The sequence below is a fragment of the Amblyraja radiata genome, chromosome 20 (assembly GCF_010909765.2).
Source record: "Amblyraja radiata isolate CabotCenter1 chromosome 20, sAmbRad1.1.pri, whole genome shotgun sequence".
NCBI classification, from domain to species: Eukaryota; Metazoa; Chordata; class Chondrichthyes; order Rajiformes; family Rajidae; genus Amblyraja; species Amblyraja radiata.
The window spans coordinates 20540101-20558973 of NC_045975.1; the positions used below are offsets into that span (position 1 = coordinate 20540101).

An 18873-nucleotide genomic window follows, 5' to 3' on the forward strand; every position below is an offset into this window, starting at 1 on the left:
TTTCAGATGCATGAAACATTCATATTTTTCATCATTGAGAAAAACAACTCCAGGCCTTGACCCTCCTGACTGTGACATGGAGAGAGTTGTTTGCGTTCAGACCAAACGAGGCTTGCATGTCTAATGTGATAAAATCTTTTGCGGTTAAGCGTATTGATGATGAAAAAGACTAATTATTAATCATATAAACCAGCTAAGCTATTTGGGCAAACAAGTCTTAGAAGAGACAATGAAGAAACACATCGGATAAAAAGCCCTGACATGCATGCGTTACAACAGTAATTGTAACCTCAGCATTGTTAATAAAGTGACAGAGTTTTCACCCAGAATTACATTTCTTACTTCGGTGAGGGATAGGAGAAGTCTATACTTGTCTGTATAAATAATGCTGCAAATATGAAAACTGTCCATTACTTCAGGGAACAAATTAATGATAACAGTTTGCATTCTTTTCAACTTCCTCTGACATGGTGTCAAGAATGTTTCATTGTCATACGTTCTGAAACTAAAACAACGTCATTCTTACTTGCAGCAGCACAACTGAGATGTAAACATAGTACTCTGTAAACACCATAATAAACAACAACAAAAGTTGTATGCATAGAAATAAATAAACAAACAAACAAACAATAATAGTGGAAAGATAAAAACAATGCCCCCAACTCTATGTAGTTCAGAGCTTATTTGGAGGTTGCACTGATTGATGTAGGAAAGGCTGCATGGAAAGGCCTGGGAACTACAGACCAGTGAGCTTAACATCACTGCTGGGTAAGCTATTGAAGGGGATTCTGAGAGGATCTACATGCATTTGGAAAAGCATGGACTGATTCGAGATGATCAGCATGGCTTTATGTCTTGCCAATTTGATTGGAGTTTTTGACTCAGTGACTCGGAAAATACACTTTCATTTCACGTTTTTTAAAATCATATTACATGGTAGTATAATACATTTTCCAGCAAACAATAAACAATCTCCTGAAGGAACTCCACGGGTTGAGAAGCTGTCTTAATGCCATGATTCAACCTACAGGATTCCATCTACAGATTCAGTCAGTACTTCCAGCAGTTTGCTGAATGCTCCAGATTCCATCATCTGCAGTCTCCTGTATCTTCAAATTTCCAGTGAACCCAACGAAGTTAAAGAGATTGTGAAATGTGCAAGAGTTCTGGATCTCGCCTCCGGCTGCTAACCTACTCATGTTCCAGATCCCTGGTCCTCTGTCTCTGTCTCTGTCTGTCTCTGACGCACACTGTATGTCCAGCACTGGTTGCACATCCCTGCTTCTGCTTTGGAATTCCAACTCATGTTCAGGATTAGTTTAGTTCAGTTTATTATCATCGTCACGTGTTTCAAGGTACAGTGAAAAGCTTTTTGTCACGTGCTATCCAGTCAGCGAAAAGGCGTTGCATGATTATAATCAAGCTGTCCACCGTGTACCATGCTGTGATGCATCCTGATAAAATGCTTTCTACGGCACATCTGTAGAATTTGGTGAGGGTTGTGGGGACATGCCGAATTTCCTAATCCTTCTAATGAAGTAGAGGCATTGGTGTGCTTTCTTGGCCATTGCTTTGATGTGTCCATTGCTGGTCCAGGACAGGTTGCTGGTGATTTTTATTCCTAAGAACTTGAAGCTATCAACCATCTCTCCTTCTGCAACATCACTGTATACCGGGTATGTGTGCCGCTTCGCTTCCTGAAGTTGATCATAATCTCCTTTGTCTTGACAACATTGAGGAAGAGGTTTTTGTTTTGGCACCGAGTTACGAGGTTCTCAATCACTTTCCGATATCTCTGTCTTGTCATTATTTGATATCTGGTCCACCCCATTGGTTTCGTCTGCGATTGATTAGTGAACCAGCAGCCAAACCATCAGGATTTCCAAACAATCTAATACTGCATTATCAGTTTTACTGTATTGTTTATGCATTTGCTACTTTTAGTAACTTTGATGTTTCAACAGTGAGCTATAGGGAGCGGTTGGGCAGGCTATGACAATATTCCTTGGAGCCCAGGAGGATGAGGGGTGGTCTTATAGAGCTTATAAGATCATGAGGCAGATAGATAGGGTGAATGCACAGAGTCTTTTACTCAGAGTAGGGGAATCAGGAACCAAGGGACATAGATTTAAGATGAGAGCGGAAAGATTTAATATGAACCTGAGCAACAACCTTTTCACATAGAAGGTGGTAGGTATATGGAACAAGCTGCTAGAGGAAATACTTGAGGCATGTATAATAACATTTAAAAGTCATTTGGACAGGTACGTGGAAAGGAAAGGTTTAGAGGGATATGGGCCATTTACAGGCAAGTGGTAGCTTAGATGGGGGATCTTGGTCGCCATGGGCAAAGTGGGACGAAGGGCCTGTTTCCGTGCTGCATGACTATGATTCTAATTTGATATTGTATCGTGTGCTGAGCACGGATGGAAAACTTTCTGCAGCCTGATGAATAGCAAGGGACAAATTAATTGTTTAAATCTCTTTCAAAATTGCATGCAACAAGAAATTATGTACTCTGGCTGAAGTAATTCTAATTGTGTAATTTTATTACTGTTTTCTCAACAATCAGTACAAGGAATGTTAATGTAATCATTCCATTATGTTGACATTCCTTAGGTATTTACATTCCAATAATTCTGCATCATAAAATGAGTCAACCTTAATTGTAATTGCAAATGTTTGCAACAATTCATTTTGTTAGATTGTAGTTGCAGATTTGAATTTCTTTAGATAATTTTATTTGGTAGTGTGTTTCTCTTTGCATGCTTAATGCATTTAGAGCTGTGCCAACAAAGTGTTTACGTATTTGTAAATATTAATTACTAATGCAATCAATTTACCATATGACAGACATGAGTTTTTATTTGCAGCTTGTGAATAAAGAATATGATCAGTTGATTATGATCCAAAAATTCCACTGGATTTCGGCCAGTGTCCTGCCGTAACACCAGGAAATTGCCAAAGACTTTGAGAAAACATTGAAATCTGTTGGACCTGACATACCCGAAGTCTTGTTGAGATACATTTTAATTGGCAAGTCATGCCTATCATAGAGTCAGGTGAGAGAGTCTGTAAGTTCCAAGGCTGCATTCTGCCTAGTGTAGTAACTTTGGGCAGTAATCCAAACTAGTGCAGATAAATAGATTTTTACAAGAATATGAATAGATTTTGTCATTGGTTTAGGCAAAGCAAATGACTTGAAATCCAAATTTGCTCTTCCGTAGAGGGGAGGCAGCAATTCTGGAATTAATGGAAAGAAGACACACCAATGTACACGTATCTAATCTATGAAAGTGTGGCAGTTATCCTCCCACTCACTACTCTGCCAAACCCCTACCCTACAAAATCAGGCGAGTGAACTCCAAAGGCCATTGTGGGAGAAAACAGTGTTATCAACAGGATCATGTTCCAATGAATTTCAGAGACAATTGTTGGCACAGTCCTAAATTGTATACTATAACTTTCTGCTTGAAATATGAGATTTGGTTTGATGGTTATGCATAAAATGCTCAAATTCACTCTTGTTGCCTTCATCCACCAGTACTCGGGTACAGAGATAAGCTGTTCACTCATTCCCAGCAAAAGAGTACCGTTAAAGGAAGAGTCTTCAACCAAGGTATTGTAGTGCATTGTATTCTACTGATTCCACTCAGTTTGCTTCCCCATTGTTCAGGCAGGAACTGAAATAACCTTTAGGTTTTCAATCAAATTACAAATTCAATTTTAGCAATGTAAGAGTTTAATTCAAGAATGTTGACTGCAAATTCACATCATACATTTCCAACAACATCTTCCAGTTTTGAGAATGGAAAGCATGTAATTTGCCATGGATCAAGACATGTGTCTTAGATTGTGGTTATACAGCATTAATGTAAGCAGTGGTTTCACGATCAGAATTATTTTCCGGAGATAAATATCAGTAAACCACATCTTAAACTTATTGCATGCATTAAATTATTTCAGATTCTTTCTCGGCACCATCTTGAGTTTTTTTGATTTGTTTCTTGTTTCTGTTCTGGATGAAATGTAAAATGTGCTAATTTGTTCATTTATGTAAATTATGAAGCTAATACAGGTAATTCTGCTGTAACGGGACTGTTGCATTCCTAAGAAACCTGCTATTCTAAAATATTACATTATTAAAAACAATTGAGGAAACGAGGTATGGGATTAAAAAGTTTCATACTTGTTATTTTAATGTCATATTATGTATATTATAATGTATATTATTCAGACAAGTTTTTTTCCACAGAATTTTAAAAAATAATGACCTTTTTATTGCTACAAGTTTTATTTTTGTTCCGTATGTTATATTGTTTAATTGAGTAGCATTGCATGTGCCAATAGAAGCAATTGATTGTCAATTTCAATAGTTACCTGCAGTGAAACATACAGACATTTTTAAAGAGACAAGTGTCTAATTACTGCGGGGAGGTTACAAATAACTCTTTTTTTCCTCTTCACTTTTTTTCCAAGGTGGCTTTTGTTCTGCTTGGCAATTTCCAATATAACTTTTAAGCAGTTCTCTAGTTCCTGATTGAAATTGCATTGTAACTATTCGGCCAACAAAACACAGACACTTTTCCCTAATTCATCAATTCAGCATAGAAACTTACATTATAGCAAAACTACCTGTACCTATTGTCAATCGATGCATTGTTCAGTGGGTCATCTGTTTCAAAAAGCAAGATTACAGGGAAATGTTGGAAGTTTCATGTTGAACGTCCACATTCTCTGTAATTATCAGGAAGTTTAAGAGTCCTGCAAATGTGGTAATCACTAGCTTGCTGACCAAACTGTTGGTGATTTTCCTAACACGTTTTGATATTGGATTTCATTTGTGGGCAGGACTTATGATCCACCCGGAGAATAGCGTGATATTATCTGGGGCCATGATGCTACTCAGAGTCTTACATTTTAGATCAGGTTGCAAGTTCCCAACAACAGATCTGCAAAAAGTAAATCTGTCCTTCCTGTGGCAAATTTTGACTCAGCATCCTTGAATGGATTAAACTTAATTATTTTTAAGTCCTAGATTAAAATGGTATGAATTTTGTATTATTATTTTAGGGAATTGCTTAGAAGCACTATGATGGGCTTTCATTTTAAATATGGAATCATTAATAGGCTTGTCCAATGCCAGAAATTTACTTTGTGTGACATCATTCACATACATAACATTCCATCATATCTATCATATCTCTATATTATAAAACTCTGATCTTGGATGTGTATTTATTTGTATGTGTGCTTGTGTGTAATCACATCTTCGCGAAAAAACGACGCAGTAACGGTAAAATGTTTACATATTCTGGTAGACATTTTCCCCCTGGAGTCCAAGCAGCTTGGTTTAAACAAAGAAAATATCTTTACTTTTTGTCAGTATTTAATCTTCGTATCTCTCATATTATTTTTCTCTGCAGGTATGTGGGCCAGTCTACGCTCCAGTAGTCGCTTCAATGCCCAGTTTTCAACCACTGATGTAGGAGCAAGATTAGCTGGAAAGGAATCCCCTGTGACGGCTGGCTGTGACAATTCTCTGCAGAACCAGCTCCTGAAGCGCCAAGCAGCACTCTATCTGTTTGGGGAAAAATCTCAGCTGAGAGTAAGATGAAATTTGATTCCATTCATATCCATATCCTTATATAACTGTAAAACTCTGATCGTGGATGTGTGTGTGTATTTATTTGTTTGTGTGTGATCACATCTACTTGAAGAAACAACGCGCTAACGGGAAATTTTTTACATATTCTGGTAGAGATTTACCCCCTGGAGTCGAAAATCGGCTTACCTGAAAATGTCCTGCTTTATTTCTTCAGTAATTAATAAAAATGTTCACAAATCCAATCCAACTTTCTTTTCAAAAGGCCTGTTTTTTTGGGGGTTTTTTCCGCTGATGACGTGACAATGGACCTGCCGTCTACTCGCGCTGCGACTGACGTCACCTGCCACCCCACCCACCTCCCCCTGTTGTTCAAATGTCGAACTCCCGAGAGCTTTGGTCGACGAACGCTCGTGCCTTGGCTCGGGTTTACCGACAACTTTATCCCCTTCATCCCCTTGCCCCTCTCTTTCCCTCTCTCTCTCTCTCTCTATCTGCCACTCTCTCTCTGCCCCTCTTTCTCTCTCTCTCTCTGCCTCTCTCTCTCTCTCTCTCGCTCTCTCTGCCCCTCTCTTTGTGTTTCTGCCCCCCTCTCTACCCCACTCCCTATCCCGCTCTAGACGCTCCTGTGAGGGGGGCAAATGAATAATATTAATATAATATCAAGGGGGGTGGTTAGTGTGTGTGAGGAGTGGTTATTGTGTGACGCCGCAGGCCGCCCCCCGCCCCCCCGCGCGTTGTGGGGACGGGACCCAACGGGTCCCACTTGGTCTAGTAACTATTAAAACTGATCTTGTATGTGTGTGTTTCTTCTTCTTGCGTATGGCGTGCACAGCCTAAAGTTGTAGGACAACTTGTTCTATTTGATCTTATTTGTGCACGCCGGGTTGATTGCATTCGTCGAAACAGGGCGAACCACGTGAAGGTTGCAATCTTCCACCCCTGTGTGTGTTTGTGTGTGTATAATCACATCTTCTCGAAAAACGACATGCTAACGGTAACATTTTTACATATTCAGATAGAGATTTATCCCATGGTCAAAAGTCACCTTATCTGAAAAATTCATGCTTTATTTCTCGACATTAATCTTCTCGACATTAATTAAAATGTTCAAAAATCTTAAATAACTTAGAAAAAGATAACGGCTAATGATGTCACAATGGATCTGCGTGCCCTTCTTCCTCGCGCTGTGAGTGACGTCACCCTCCCTCCTCCCCCCCCCCACCCCTCCCTCCTCTCCCGCTCTCTCCCCCCATCCCTCTCTCTCTCTGTCTCTTTACCCTCTCTCTCTACCCCCCTCCCTCTCTAGACACGCCTGCAAGTGGGGGCTATGCGTGAGTGGATAGAGCTGGGATGGGGTAAAAGGAGCGAATTAATAATATTAATATCAAGGGGGGGGTTTAGTGTTTGTGTGACGCCGCAGGCTGCCCCCCCCCCCCCCCCCCGCGTTGTGGGGACGGGATCCAACGGGTTCCACTTGGTCTAGTTTTCATATAAAAATGAAAACTTTTTTCTTTTCACTTTTTGTTCCCATTGGATCATCCATAAAATTATATTTGCGAACATAAACATTAGCATTGTGTTATTTGTAGAATTCATTAATGCATTCATGGGATTCTTACATTACATTGTAAACACGACAAAAATACTGTTTGTCTGAATGAATTTTGTAAACAATACAATTTTCAAAAAGCTGAAGAAAACAAATACAGAAGAGGAAGATGCTTGTCTGTTTTTATAAGAAGCCGGAAGGATGAAGCGATGCATTTGTAAAACACCATGTATCTATTTCTCATAAATGTTACTCAGCAAATGATTGTGAAAATTGGAGTACTTCTTTTTTAGAACCATTTTCCTAAACTATTCCTAAACTGGCATTGGTATAAGCTGAGGAAACAAATCTCCACAATTTTTTCTTGAAGATTGTATGAACTTTGCTCTATTCATCCTTCCTATCTTTACAATTGACCAGTCATATTCACTGCATCAACAAAGAAGAGTAAAAATAGAAGTAATTTTATTTCAACACTTTCAACAATATTAACAAGGATTTTTTGTCCGTAGGGTTTTAAACTTGACCTTGCTCTTAACTGTGAGCTTATACCTGTGGATTACTGTGATGTTCGTCAGGTGAAAGCTAGTTTCAAAAAGCTAATGAGAGCATGTGCGCCCAGCAGAGTCTCCAATGACACAGATATGACTTTATATAGGCTTCTTGGAGAATCAGAATGGCTGTTGCAGGTATCAGTTGCTCAAAATTATTGTTATTGATTTAATTCCTAATTACTGAACACAGTGATGAAGATTATAATGTAACATTCTACATTTCAAAAAAGATAACTTGAAAAATTAACCCCAGATTTTATTTCAATTTTTTTCCCTCCTCAGGAATTAGAATGATTTATCTTTCTTAGATTCTGAAAATGTGTGGCAATAGTATGTACACACAGGTTACTATATATTCCATTTGCAAAATCTTTTATCACATAACATCTAATAATTGAGAATGTCGTTTCAATTCTCCACCATCGGAATGCTCTTTTAATTTGCATTTTGACTTAGTAATCAAAATCAGGACATATGTTTTGTAAAATGTCGAACAATTAAAGTAACCGGACTGTATTCCTTATTGAAAATGGAAAATGTTTTGCTTAATGTGTGAGCATACCTGCTGAATAATTCATTTATTACAGAAAAAATGTTTGTCCTTTTCTGTCAGATTATGTTTAATTGAATGTTAGAATGATTGCAAAGTGTAGAAATAAGTGATTGCAATTTTTGAGTAATTAATGTTCTCCACAACACTTAGCATATTTCCCATCGAGTGATAGAGGCATGTTACTGACTAATATGAGCTAATAAAGTAACAGTACCACACAGTATATTGGCAAAACAATTAAGTGTGTAGCCTATGTGCAGTTGCATTTCATCAGTATCTTATAGTGTTTAGTAAATCACACTCATTTGCTGGAGTTGTGACAATGTTATTTTTTAGCAACGCTTTTTTTAAATTTCCCAGATACATAGAATACTGCAACTGGCTGTGGTGATAGCAGAGCTTCTTGAGAGTGGTTCATCGGTAATGGTAAGCCTGGAAGATGGCATGGACATTACAACACAGGTAATTCTATAAAATAATTATCACAACATGGCATAAATTTAAGTAGCCCCATTTTGTGTTTAACATTTTGGAGAACTCGCCTTCAAAATGTTGTTCCAACAGTCAAGCAACTGGATTTTTTGTATTTTGTTGACCACTTTTGAATATGAGTATTTAATTAAAATCGGCCTAAAGGGCCTGTCCCATTTACACGATTTTGTTTTGGCGACTTGCCGGCACCCGTCATAGTCCCAGAAAGTCGCTGAAAATTTAAAAAATGTTGAAAATCCAGCAGCGACCAGAAAAAGGTACGACTCTTTGAGCGACTACTCACCACCAAACAGGCATCACCCCGCGAGTGATTAAAAAATGAATTTAATCAATTTTCGAATAAGGTTTCAATAAATGTCATTTTAGCACTCATAGGATGTGAGAAAGCAGATTGTGAGTCTCCAGTTGTTCTCCACCTACATCTGTGATTAAGAGGAGGAGATAAAGTGTAATGGATTCATGTTTGCTGATTAAAAGCAGGGTTGTAGCGAGAATTATGAAGAAGACTTGGGTGGGGGAGAGAGGGAGTGCAGGGGTTATTTGAAGTTTGAGAAATCAAAATTTGTACCACTGGGCCATATGCTGCCCAAGCAAAATATGAGATGCTATTCCTCCAATTTGCGATTCACCGCACTGACAATGGAGGAGGCCTAGGATAGAAAGGTCAGTGTGGGAATGGGAAGGGGAATTAAAGTGTTTGGCAACTGGGAGATCAGGTGAGAAGGGGTTAAAGTGTTTGGCAACCCGGAGATCAGGTAAGTCCAGGCAGACTGAGCGAAGGTGTTCAGCAAAACAATCGCCCAGTCTACTTTTGGTCTCGCCAATGTATAAAAGTCCACATCTTGAACAACGGATACAGTGGGTGAGGTTGAAGGAGGTGCATGTGAAGCTCTGCCTTACCTGAAAGGACTGTCGGGGTCCCTGGGCAGAGTCGAGGGAGGAGGTATAGGGACAAGTGTTGCTTCTCTTGCGGTTGCAGGGGAAGGTACCTGCGGAGGAGATGGTTTGGGTGGGAAGGGATGATTTAACCAGGGAGTTGCAGAGGGAATGGTCTCCAGCATTTTGTGTCTAACTTCGGTTTAAACCAGCATCTGCAGTTGCTTCCTTCCCCCAGAGATGCTGCATGACACACTGGGTTACTCCAGCACTTTGTGTTCTATACAAGATCCTAGCATCTGCAGGTCCTTGTGTCTCCAAAGATCATTCTCAGAGTTGCAAAAAAATCCTCCTTACAAGGAATCGCTTAATCGGTATGAAATATTGTAAGAATGTTAGTTATTAACTTTTTTACGATTTTTATTGTATAATTGTTTGTACATTGCCCAGATACATGCCATTATGCACTCTGTGCATATTGTTGTTCAAATGGGTAAAGTAAAAATCTGTTACCCCCCTCATGAAAGTTTCTACACAGGATATCATCCCTTCCTACTTGGTTGTTTTATGATATTTACTCTGCTATAGTAATTTAATTAGTGATGGCATAAAATGCTGGTGTCGTGTATCTCTCGGGCAGTTTGTCTGCAAGGGGCAAAAATCCACTTGGCCTGGTTCTGGGCCTACATCAAAGTAAAGATCTCTTCTGGAGTACTTTTATAGACATTTTCAAAGTTAAACAATTTTGGACCGGAGAAGCAGCGCGGAAACAGGCCCTTTGGCACACCGAGTCTGCGCTGACCAGCATACAGCATACCCCATACACTAACATTGTATTACAGGCTAGGGACAATTTACAGTTTTACCAAAGCCAATTAACCTACAAACCTGGACGTATTTGGAGTGTGGGAAGAAACCGGAGGACCTGGAGAAAACCCACACATTCACAGGGAGAATGTACAAACTCCACCTGATGTCAGGATGTAACTCGGATCTTTGACGCTGTAAGGCAGCAGCTCGATCATTGCGCCATTGTACCGCCCCAATCTATAACAATAATCAATAATAAATAGTCTATAGCAATGGAAATACTGGGCCAACACTGACATAATTCCCCCAACAAGCAGCCATTTCTTAACCTTCTCAAAATTGCCCTTGATTCCATTGCATCGTGAATTTAATTGAAAGGCTTTCATATGGAATTTCCCAAGCTTTTAGAAATAAGGAAATACTTTTATCACCAGGTTGCACAGTCAGCTTGGCTTGTCACCTCATAGGCAAATTCAGATAGGTTTGTTAGGCAGCATTTTCATTTGAACCAGAAGTTTACTCTGATTGATTGTGTTGTCTTCCTTGAAGAAGAAGATGGATGGGTCTGTAATTATTTCAATGTGTTCCACAGTCCTTGTTGCATGTGGCACTGCATTAGTCTGTTTCCTGTCTTTTGATATCTCCCTAGCGTCCCTCATGATTGTCAGAGTTCAGCAATTCTCTTTCTAGTCTTTTAGAACTCAATCTTAAATAACAACTAACGTTATAAATTAATTTCCCTGGAAACCAGTGGTTTCTAAGAACTCTATTTCAATTATACGTGATATCTTTATTGAAAGAGGGCCTATGTTGCTCCTATGAATATTTGGAAGCTGAATTAATTCAGAATACTTAATGCTTTGCAATTGCCAAGTCCACTTAAGTAGTCTATATCCTTCCTTGGCATCACCTTTTGCTCATTATGATACTTCAATCAAGAAATTCGGTGTGCAATCAGTCTCAAAGGCCTGTTGTTACTTAGTTACAGAGCCAGGGCAGATCTGTGCTATTGGAATTGCCAGATTTTGGTCATGCTAAAATAAAGTACAGAGCCGCTGCAGCAATTCATGAATGCAACTCGCTGCTACCATCTGAAGAACAATTGGGGATGGCAGTAGATCCTGGCATTGCCTGTGCCTAGATTTTTTTTAAGTTACAGAAAAAACATAGAAAATATGTGCAGGAGTAGGCCATTTGGCCATTTCATGACTGATCATCCAAAATCAGTACCCCATTCCTGCTTTCTCCCCATATCCCTTGATTTTGTTAGCCCTCAGAGCTATATCTAACTCTCTCTTAAAGACATCCAGTGAATTGGCCTCCACTGCCTTCTATGACAGAGAATTCCACAGGTTCATAACTCTCTGGATGAAAAAGTATTTCCTCATCTCAGTCCTAAATGGCCTACCCCTTATTCTTAAACTTTGACTCCCCCAACATCGGGAACACTTTTCCTGCCCAATTCCTTAAGAATTTTATATGTTTCTATAAGATACCCTCTCATCCTTCTAAATTTCAGTGAATGTAAGCCCAATCAATCCATTCTTTCATCATATGTCAGTCCGCCATCCCGGGAATTAACCTGGTGAACCTACGCTGCACTTCCTCAATAGCAAGTATGTCCTTCCTCAAATTAGGAGACCAAAACTGCACACAATACTCCAGGTGTGGACTCACCCGGGCCCTGAAAAACTGCAGTAGGACCTCCTTGTTCCTATACACAAATCCTCTCGCTAGGAAGGCCAAAATGCCATTTGCTTTCTTCACTGCCTGCTGTACCTGCATGCTTATCTTCAATGACTAATGTACAAGGACACTCAGGTCTCGTTGCATCTCCCCTTTTCTAAGAACCAGCTGTTACTCATGCTGAAGACAAATTAAAATATATACACTTTCAAACATCTTTAGGGTCAAGATTACCCTAAATTTCAATTTCCTGGTCAGCTACATCTGCTGATATGTGCACATCCAACAGTTTGTTAATGAACCAATGCTACTCCCTGCTCCATTACTCTTCTTTGACATTTCTATCAGGTTCAAGGATAGGCAGAGTGGATACAGGCTTTCTAAGATACTTCAATGTCCTTACAACTCTCTTGCAGCATTCGTCCTGGATTATCTTGCTATAGCCCTGAAAGTTCACTTTCAGGATAGCCCCTTCAAATTGAAGATAATCCACTTGTGGATAATATGAACTCCTATCGCTGGAGTCCCTGAGTGTGAAGCTAGGAGCACTCACCCTTGCCTTGGGAGTCACTGTGGTGTCCCTGGTGAAGTGAAAAATAGTCTCCAGTATATGCTTGACCTTTTGTGCTGGCTATTGAGCTCTCAGCTGGATCCCCAGGTGCAGAAGCGAGAATTTCGACCGCTGACAGTTTCTTGTTTTTATTCCCCATGATTGCTTTTAGAACATTGAACCATACAGCACAAGAACAGGTCCTTCAGCCCATGACTGAAGAAGGGTCTCGACCCGAAACGTCACCCATTCCTTCACTCCAGATATGCTGCCTGTCCCGCTGAGTTATTCCAGCTTTTTGTGTCTACCTTCAGCCCACAATGTCTGTGCTAAACATGATTTCCTTACAAAGAGTAGGGATTAACGGGTCCCTTTCAGAATGGCAGGCAGTGACTAGTGGGGTACCACAAGGCTCAGTGCTGGGACCACAGCTATTTACAATATATATTAATGATTTAGATGAAGGGATTAACAGTAACATTAGCAAATTTGCAGATGACACAAAGTTGGGTGGCAGTGTGAACTGTGAAGAGGATGCTATGAGGATGCAGGGGGACTTAGACAGGTTGGGTGAGTGGGCAGATGCATGGCAGATGCAATTTAATGTGGATAAATGTGAGGTTATCCACTTTGGTGGCAAAAACAGGAAGGCAGATTATTATCTAAATTGAGTCAAGTTGGGAAAAGGGGAAGTACAATGGGATCTGGGGGTCCTTGTTCATCAGTCATTGAAAGTAAGCTTTGACAGCCTTTCCCACAGTCTACTTCCCCAGTAATCTTGGTATCATCTGCAAATTTATTAACCACCCCATCTATGTCAATGTCATTTATATATATCATATATAAACAGCAGTGATCCCAGCATAGATCCATGCAGAACTCCACTGGCCACAGTCCTCCAGCCTGAATATTGTTCTTCCACCACAACCCTATCAGTAAGCCAGTCCTAAAAACATACGACTGATTCACTGTTAATCCCATGCAATTTAATCTTCTGGATCAGCCCACCGCGAAGGACTTTATCAAATGCCTTACTTTATCAAATGCCTCTCCAACAGTTTCCCTATCAGTCGTATAATGGCCCTGTCTCACGGTGCGAGTCTACCCACGAGTGATCCCTAGTGAAAGAAAAAATCACACTCGTGGCTGTCTACAAGATTCCAAGTTTATGTTCACGAGTTTAAACGAGTTCCTACGTGTATGTCTAAGTTTGCCGTTTACTTCTCATTTCTGCGATGTACCAAGTTCCTCTCCCGAGTTACTCTTGAGCCAACCATGAATGAAGGCCTGTTTTAAATATCAAATAGAGGAGCTGGACAGCATCTCATACAGTAAGTATATTCTGATTCAGTATTGAAAGTTATTCAATTTCAGAACTTAAAAAAACTAGGCAGGATCTCGGCCCCGCACTCGCTGCCATTGTGCAGCAAGGAGGCGGTGGCGGCGAAGCAACAGTGTTAAAGTAGACAGCTCCATCCTGCGGCATTGAGTTAAAGATAGAATTCAGCGCGGCCACATCTATTGATATGACCTACAATGGGAAAATGCGCACCGTTCAGTGCCAGAGCGTTTCTCTCTGCTTCATATACGTGGGATATGAAGGATATTCCCTCAGTCTGGTCACTCAGCGGGCCAGGCAGCATCTTTGGAGAGAAGGAATGGGTGACGGGATGACGTTTCCAAAATTCTGCTGCGTCTTTGTGTTATTCCAGTACTGTGTGTTCACTTTTTGTCAAGCAGCATCTGCCCTTTCTTGTGTATGACATTATTTGTATCCGTGGCAGTTGATTGTCGCTCCCTTCAGTTTCCCAGGGGGTCGGGACGGGACTGGAGTTGGGAGGGAAAGGTGGGGGGGGGGGCGTCACCCATTCCTTCTCTCCAGAGATGCTGCCTGCCCGCTGAGTTAAAGAGTGCCCATGGTAGACTCACGAATCACTGCGGTAAACTCACGGGATACTACGTTCTTACAGCGAGTTTAAATGTTTCAAATTTTAACTTCAAGAGTAAATTTGAGTCGTGGAAATCTTTAATCATGTTTAAAGTTTTTCAAGAGTTAACAAGTTTCCCGGGTACCTGCCATTAGCGCCACGAGTCACTAAGTTGCGTCCACGAGTTCCGACGTTCCCGCCACGTTAATTGTACGTGATTACCACGAGTTTAATTTGTTTTAAACTCGGGGTCACTCGTGGGTTGACTCGCAATGTGAGACGGGGGTTTTAGGGTCACTGGCCTACAATTCCCTGGATTCTCTCTACGTCCTTTCTTAAATAAAGGAACAACATTAACCATTCTCCTGTCCTCTGGGACCTCTAGCTTTGTGGCTAGAGAAGACACAAAGATCCTGCAATTTCCTCTCTTAATAACCTCTATAGATCCCATGAGTTCCTGGGGATTTGTCCACCTTAATGCTCTTCAAGAACCCCTACACCTCCTCCTCCTTAATCTCAACTGCACTTGCATATTAGTATTCTCCACACTGATCTTCATCTCTTCCATATTGTTCTCCTTGGTGAAAACAGTTGCAAAATACTAGTTTAGTACCTAGCCTACATCTCCAGACTCCAAGCACAAATTCTTTAATTTATCTTTAACCAGTCCTATTTCTCCCTGTGTACCCTTTTATTTTTAATGTAGGTATAAAAAACTGTTGGATTTTATTTAATCCGACACGCCAAAGCCATTTCATGGCCCCTTTTGGCCTTTCTAGTCATCCGCATTCCCAACCTCCTAAACCTTGCTTGCACGTGCTTCCTTTTTCTTTTTGACCTAATTTACAACCTCTGTTTCATCCATGGTTCCCTTGCTTTGCTATCCATATCCCTCCTCCTTACTGGAACATGCCGGTTCTGAACTTCGATCAACTGGCCAACTGACTCTCACATGTCAGATGTAGGCTTACGCCTTCTATTGTCTCAGATTATCATTTTACCTGCCCATCATCCAGTACCGGATGAGGATACAAACTTTGTTCCCATTTCCCACTCAAGTAAGGCAACTCAAATATCACTGTACCTTAATTGGTGCATGTGACAATAAATGTGAATCTGAATCTGAATACATCTGTACATTTGATGTTGTATTTGACCTGCGCTGAATCCTTGACAACAAAACCTATCCAGCTTGTGTGATGTTGTCTGAACCTGCTGCTCTCTGTTGCTAAAGCTTTTATCCATGTCCTTGTTATCAATACATTCAACCATTCTATAACAAAATTCTACATTAAACATAAGTTGTCCATAACTCTGCTTTCTTTCTAATTTTTACAATGTCTGATTTACCCTTCTCTGATGTGCTTGCTAAGGGCTCAGGATTCTGTAATGCATGGATTTTAAAATATGTTACTTTCACCAGTTCTATAACGCTCAGATATTTGACACTTCTCCATTTCTGATTTATTCTGTGTAATCTAATGAATTTGCAATTCAAAGCAAAATATGCAGCTGCCTCTAAGCTCTAGAATTCTCTCCTCAGCTTTAACTGGCTTTCTGTGTATAATGGGATTTCAGATTAAAAAAGAACCAGGCTCCTGTACTGTGCTAGCATTTATAATCACTAATCATTTGTGGATAATGCCAGAATCCATTAAGAATTTGTGATGTGAAAGAAGATAGTTAAGGAGGTAAATACAAAAGAGATGGAATTTTCTATTTTTGCATATAACAAAATACTTCGATATATAATGTGTACAACATGCCCCTATGCAGCTGCTTCCCTCCAGATGTAATCATAGAGGCCAAATTAAGTCAGAATATCTGTATTTGTAGCTGGATAATATGTACTAGGTGATTCAATGGACGGAAAGCTGTCTTTATTTTCATGTACCAAACATAATGTGGTTATATAATTTATCAGCTTGCTGTGAATTTATAAAGCTTTATGGATGCCTAGACCTATCTCTTAAAGTACCTTTTTCTGTTATTTTCCCAGATTGTTTCCCTTGCACAATTGCTGTGTGATCCATTCTACAGAACACTGGAAGGTTTTAAAATACTTATTGAAAAGGAATGGTTGTCCTTTGGACATAAATTCAGCCAACGTAGTAATTTAACTCCGAACAGCCAAGGAAGTGGCTTTGCTCCAGTGTTTTTGCAATTTCTGGATTGTGTGCATCAGGTAAGATGTTTTAATGACTGATGTGGATCTGACATCAGGTAAGATTCAGAGACTAACTGTAGGTGGGTCTGACTTCAGTTCAGCCCCACAGACAATTCTGACATTGATTGAGACTATACTCGTGCAGAGACTCTCCACTGACAGTGAGAGGGGCCAAAGAGGAGCATGAAAATAGAAAGATAAACCAGTTGATAGTTGATAAGATTAAGGATTCAAGAGAGTTTATTGTCATGTGTCCCAGATAGGACAATGAAATTATTGCATTGCTGCAGCAAAACAGGATATTGTAGTCATGAATACAGATCAGATCAGTGTGACCATACATATATATTTACAGTAATAATATTAATTTAGGAAACACAACTCTTGTCATCTCTGGTCTGCAGCACTGCCTTGCTCTACAGAGAAAATCCGTCGCCATATTGGGCCGAGCAACTAAGTACATACACTACAGACTGTATTTACATCACTGAATTTCCCTTTGTAGTGTTTGGGCTAGCTTGAGAATATCAATCTTGCCCTCAGTTTCTCTGTTAGCTTCTTTTACAAAATATGGTATATTTAATCAAAATCACATGAAACAAAGTTTCCTTTCGGATAAGGGTACTCCTTTCCTATGCAGTGCTTTTCATAACCATGCTCGCATGACATGATTACATGTTAGAAATATATTCCGAATTAGTTCTGTTTCCTGTAAGATGTACTTATTCAATCTGTGCATGTGATTTGCTGCTTTCTTTTCATAATTAAATAATATAGGTGAGTGCCCAAAACTCTGGAGACTTACCCCTGGCAAGCCTGTCATTGGGTGAGATTCTCCCATCAGTCGAGATTCTGTGCCATTGGGCAGTTCCATGAGACCTTGTGCTAGCACAGTGCCAATGCCATTCAAGATGGGGGGGAGTAATGGCATACAGGTTGATCATTAAAAATAGCACCCCACTTTGCTGATTTGTGTTTATCAACGTAGTACATATTTGGTGTCTCCACATAAACTAATTGGGAACTGTTGATAGATATGAATGACAAAATAAATATTCATGACCACCTTGTAAATCAGCACAGGCAAACATTTCCAAGAATAATTTCCATCAAGTTTGAAAATATATAATTAGCTGAAATATTTGCCTGTCACTTTTTTATTAAGAATTCAGATTTTCCACTTTTCATGTTTTCCATTTACAGTTGTTATCCTCCTCCTGTTTTCCTTATAGATTCACCACCAGTATCCAATGGAATTTGAGTTCAACCAGTATTATCTGAAGTTCCTAGCCTACCATTATGTGTCCAATCGTTACAAAACTTTCCTGTTGGATTCTGACTATGAACGAATAGAACATGGTATGTTTTACATAAATCAAAATATTTTGATGTTAGTATTCTAAGAAACTGCATGCATTTTTTTAATGAAACTACCGGCAGTGTTCTATAAAATGCAGTTTAATGCTTTAAGTGTGCAAATACAACAAGATAGAAAGAACCTGCATATAAAAAATCTCATTACATCCTCAGAACATTCTAAGGCAATGTACAATCAATAGATCATTATTGAAGTACACCCCCTTACTTTATTTAAAAAAAAGACAAACGAGGAGCCAATATAGAACAAGGCTATATAGAACAAGATTACTCAAACATCGAATGAATGAAAACCAGATCAGTTGATTTTTGTGGTTTTGGCTTATGGAAGAGTGTTGGCCAGGACATCTGCTGCATTGCTTCAAATGATTCTCTGCTTGTTCAGGCAGAATTTTATAGCATCTCATCCAAAGAGCACATTATCCATTGCTACCAGCTCTCCTTCATAGTGAATTTCTAATACTAGATTGTCTCCCACAGTTACAATAGAGCTTGAACTTGCAGCTATCAACCACAGAGGTAAAGATGTTGCCACCGAAGCCAATCCTTGTGATGGTTATTCAAATATATCTAATCTTTTTGTTAATGCTTTGTGGTCTGGATTAACGGACTGGACTCCAAATATACAAGTTCTTAATCTTGTATTTTATCCAGAGTGCAGAATAATGTCTTTGTAAATTAAATAGAGTGGCTCAGCGGTGAAGTTGCTGCCTTACAGCGCCA

General features: G+C 39.7%; 1 protein-coding gene across 3 annotated transcripts in view; it reads left to right on the forward strand.

Moving 5' to 3' along the window:
- Positions 1-18873, forward strand: part of sbf2 (SET binding factor 2) — a 349247-nt gene that overhangs the window by 317158 nt on the left and 13216 nt on the right. For all 3 annotated transcript variants that reach the window (XM_033038959.1, XM_033038960.1, XM_033038961.1), the window contains 6 exons: positions 3545-3619; positions 5427-5608; positions 7670-7846; positions 8625-8726; positions 16606-16791; positions 18006-18132. In XM_033038959.1, coding sequence (XP_032894850.1) covers positions 3545-3619; positions 5427-5608; positions 7670-7846; positions 8625-8726; positions 16606-16791; positions 18006-18132 — 849 coding nt within the window. The remainder of the gene's footprint in view (positions 1-3544; positions 3620-5426; positions 5609-7669; positions 7847-8624; positions 8727-16605; positions 16792-18005; positions 18133-18873) is intronic.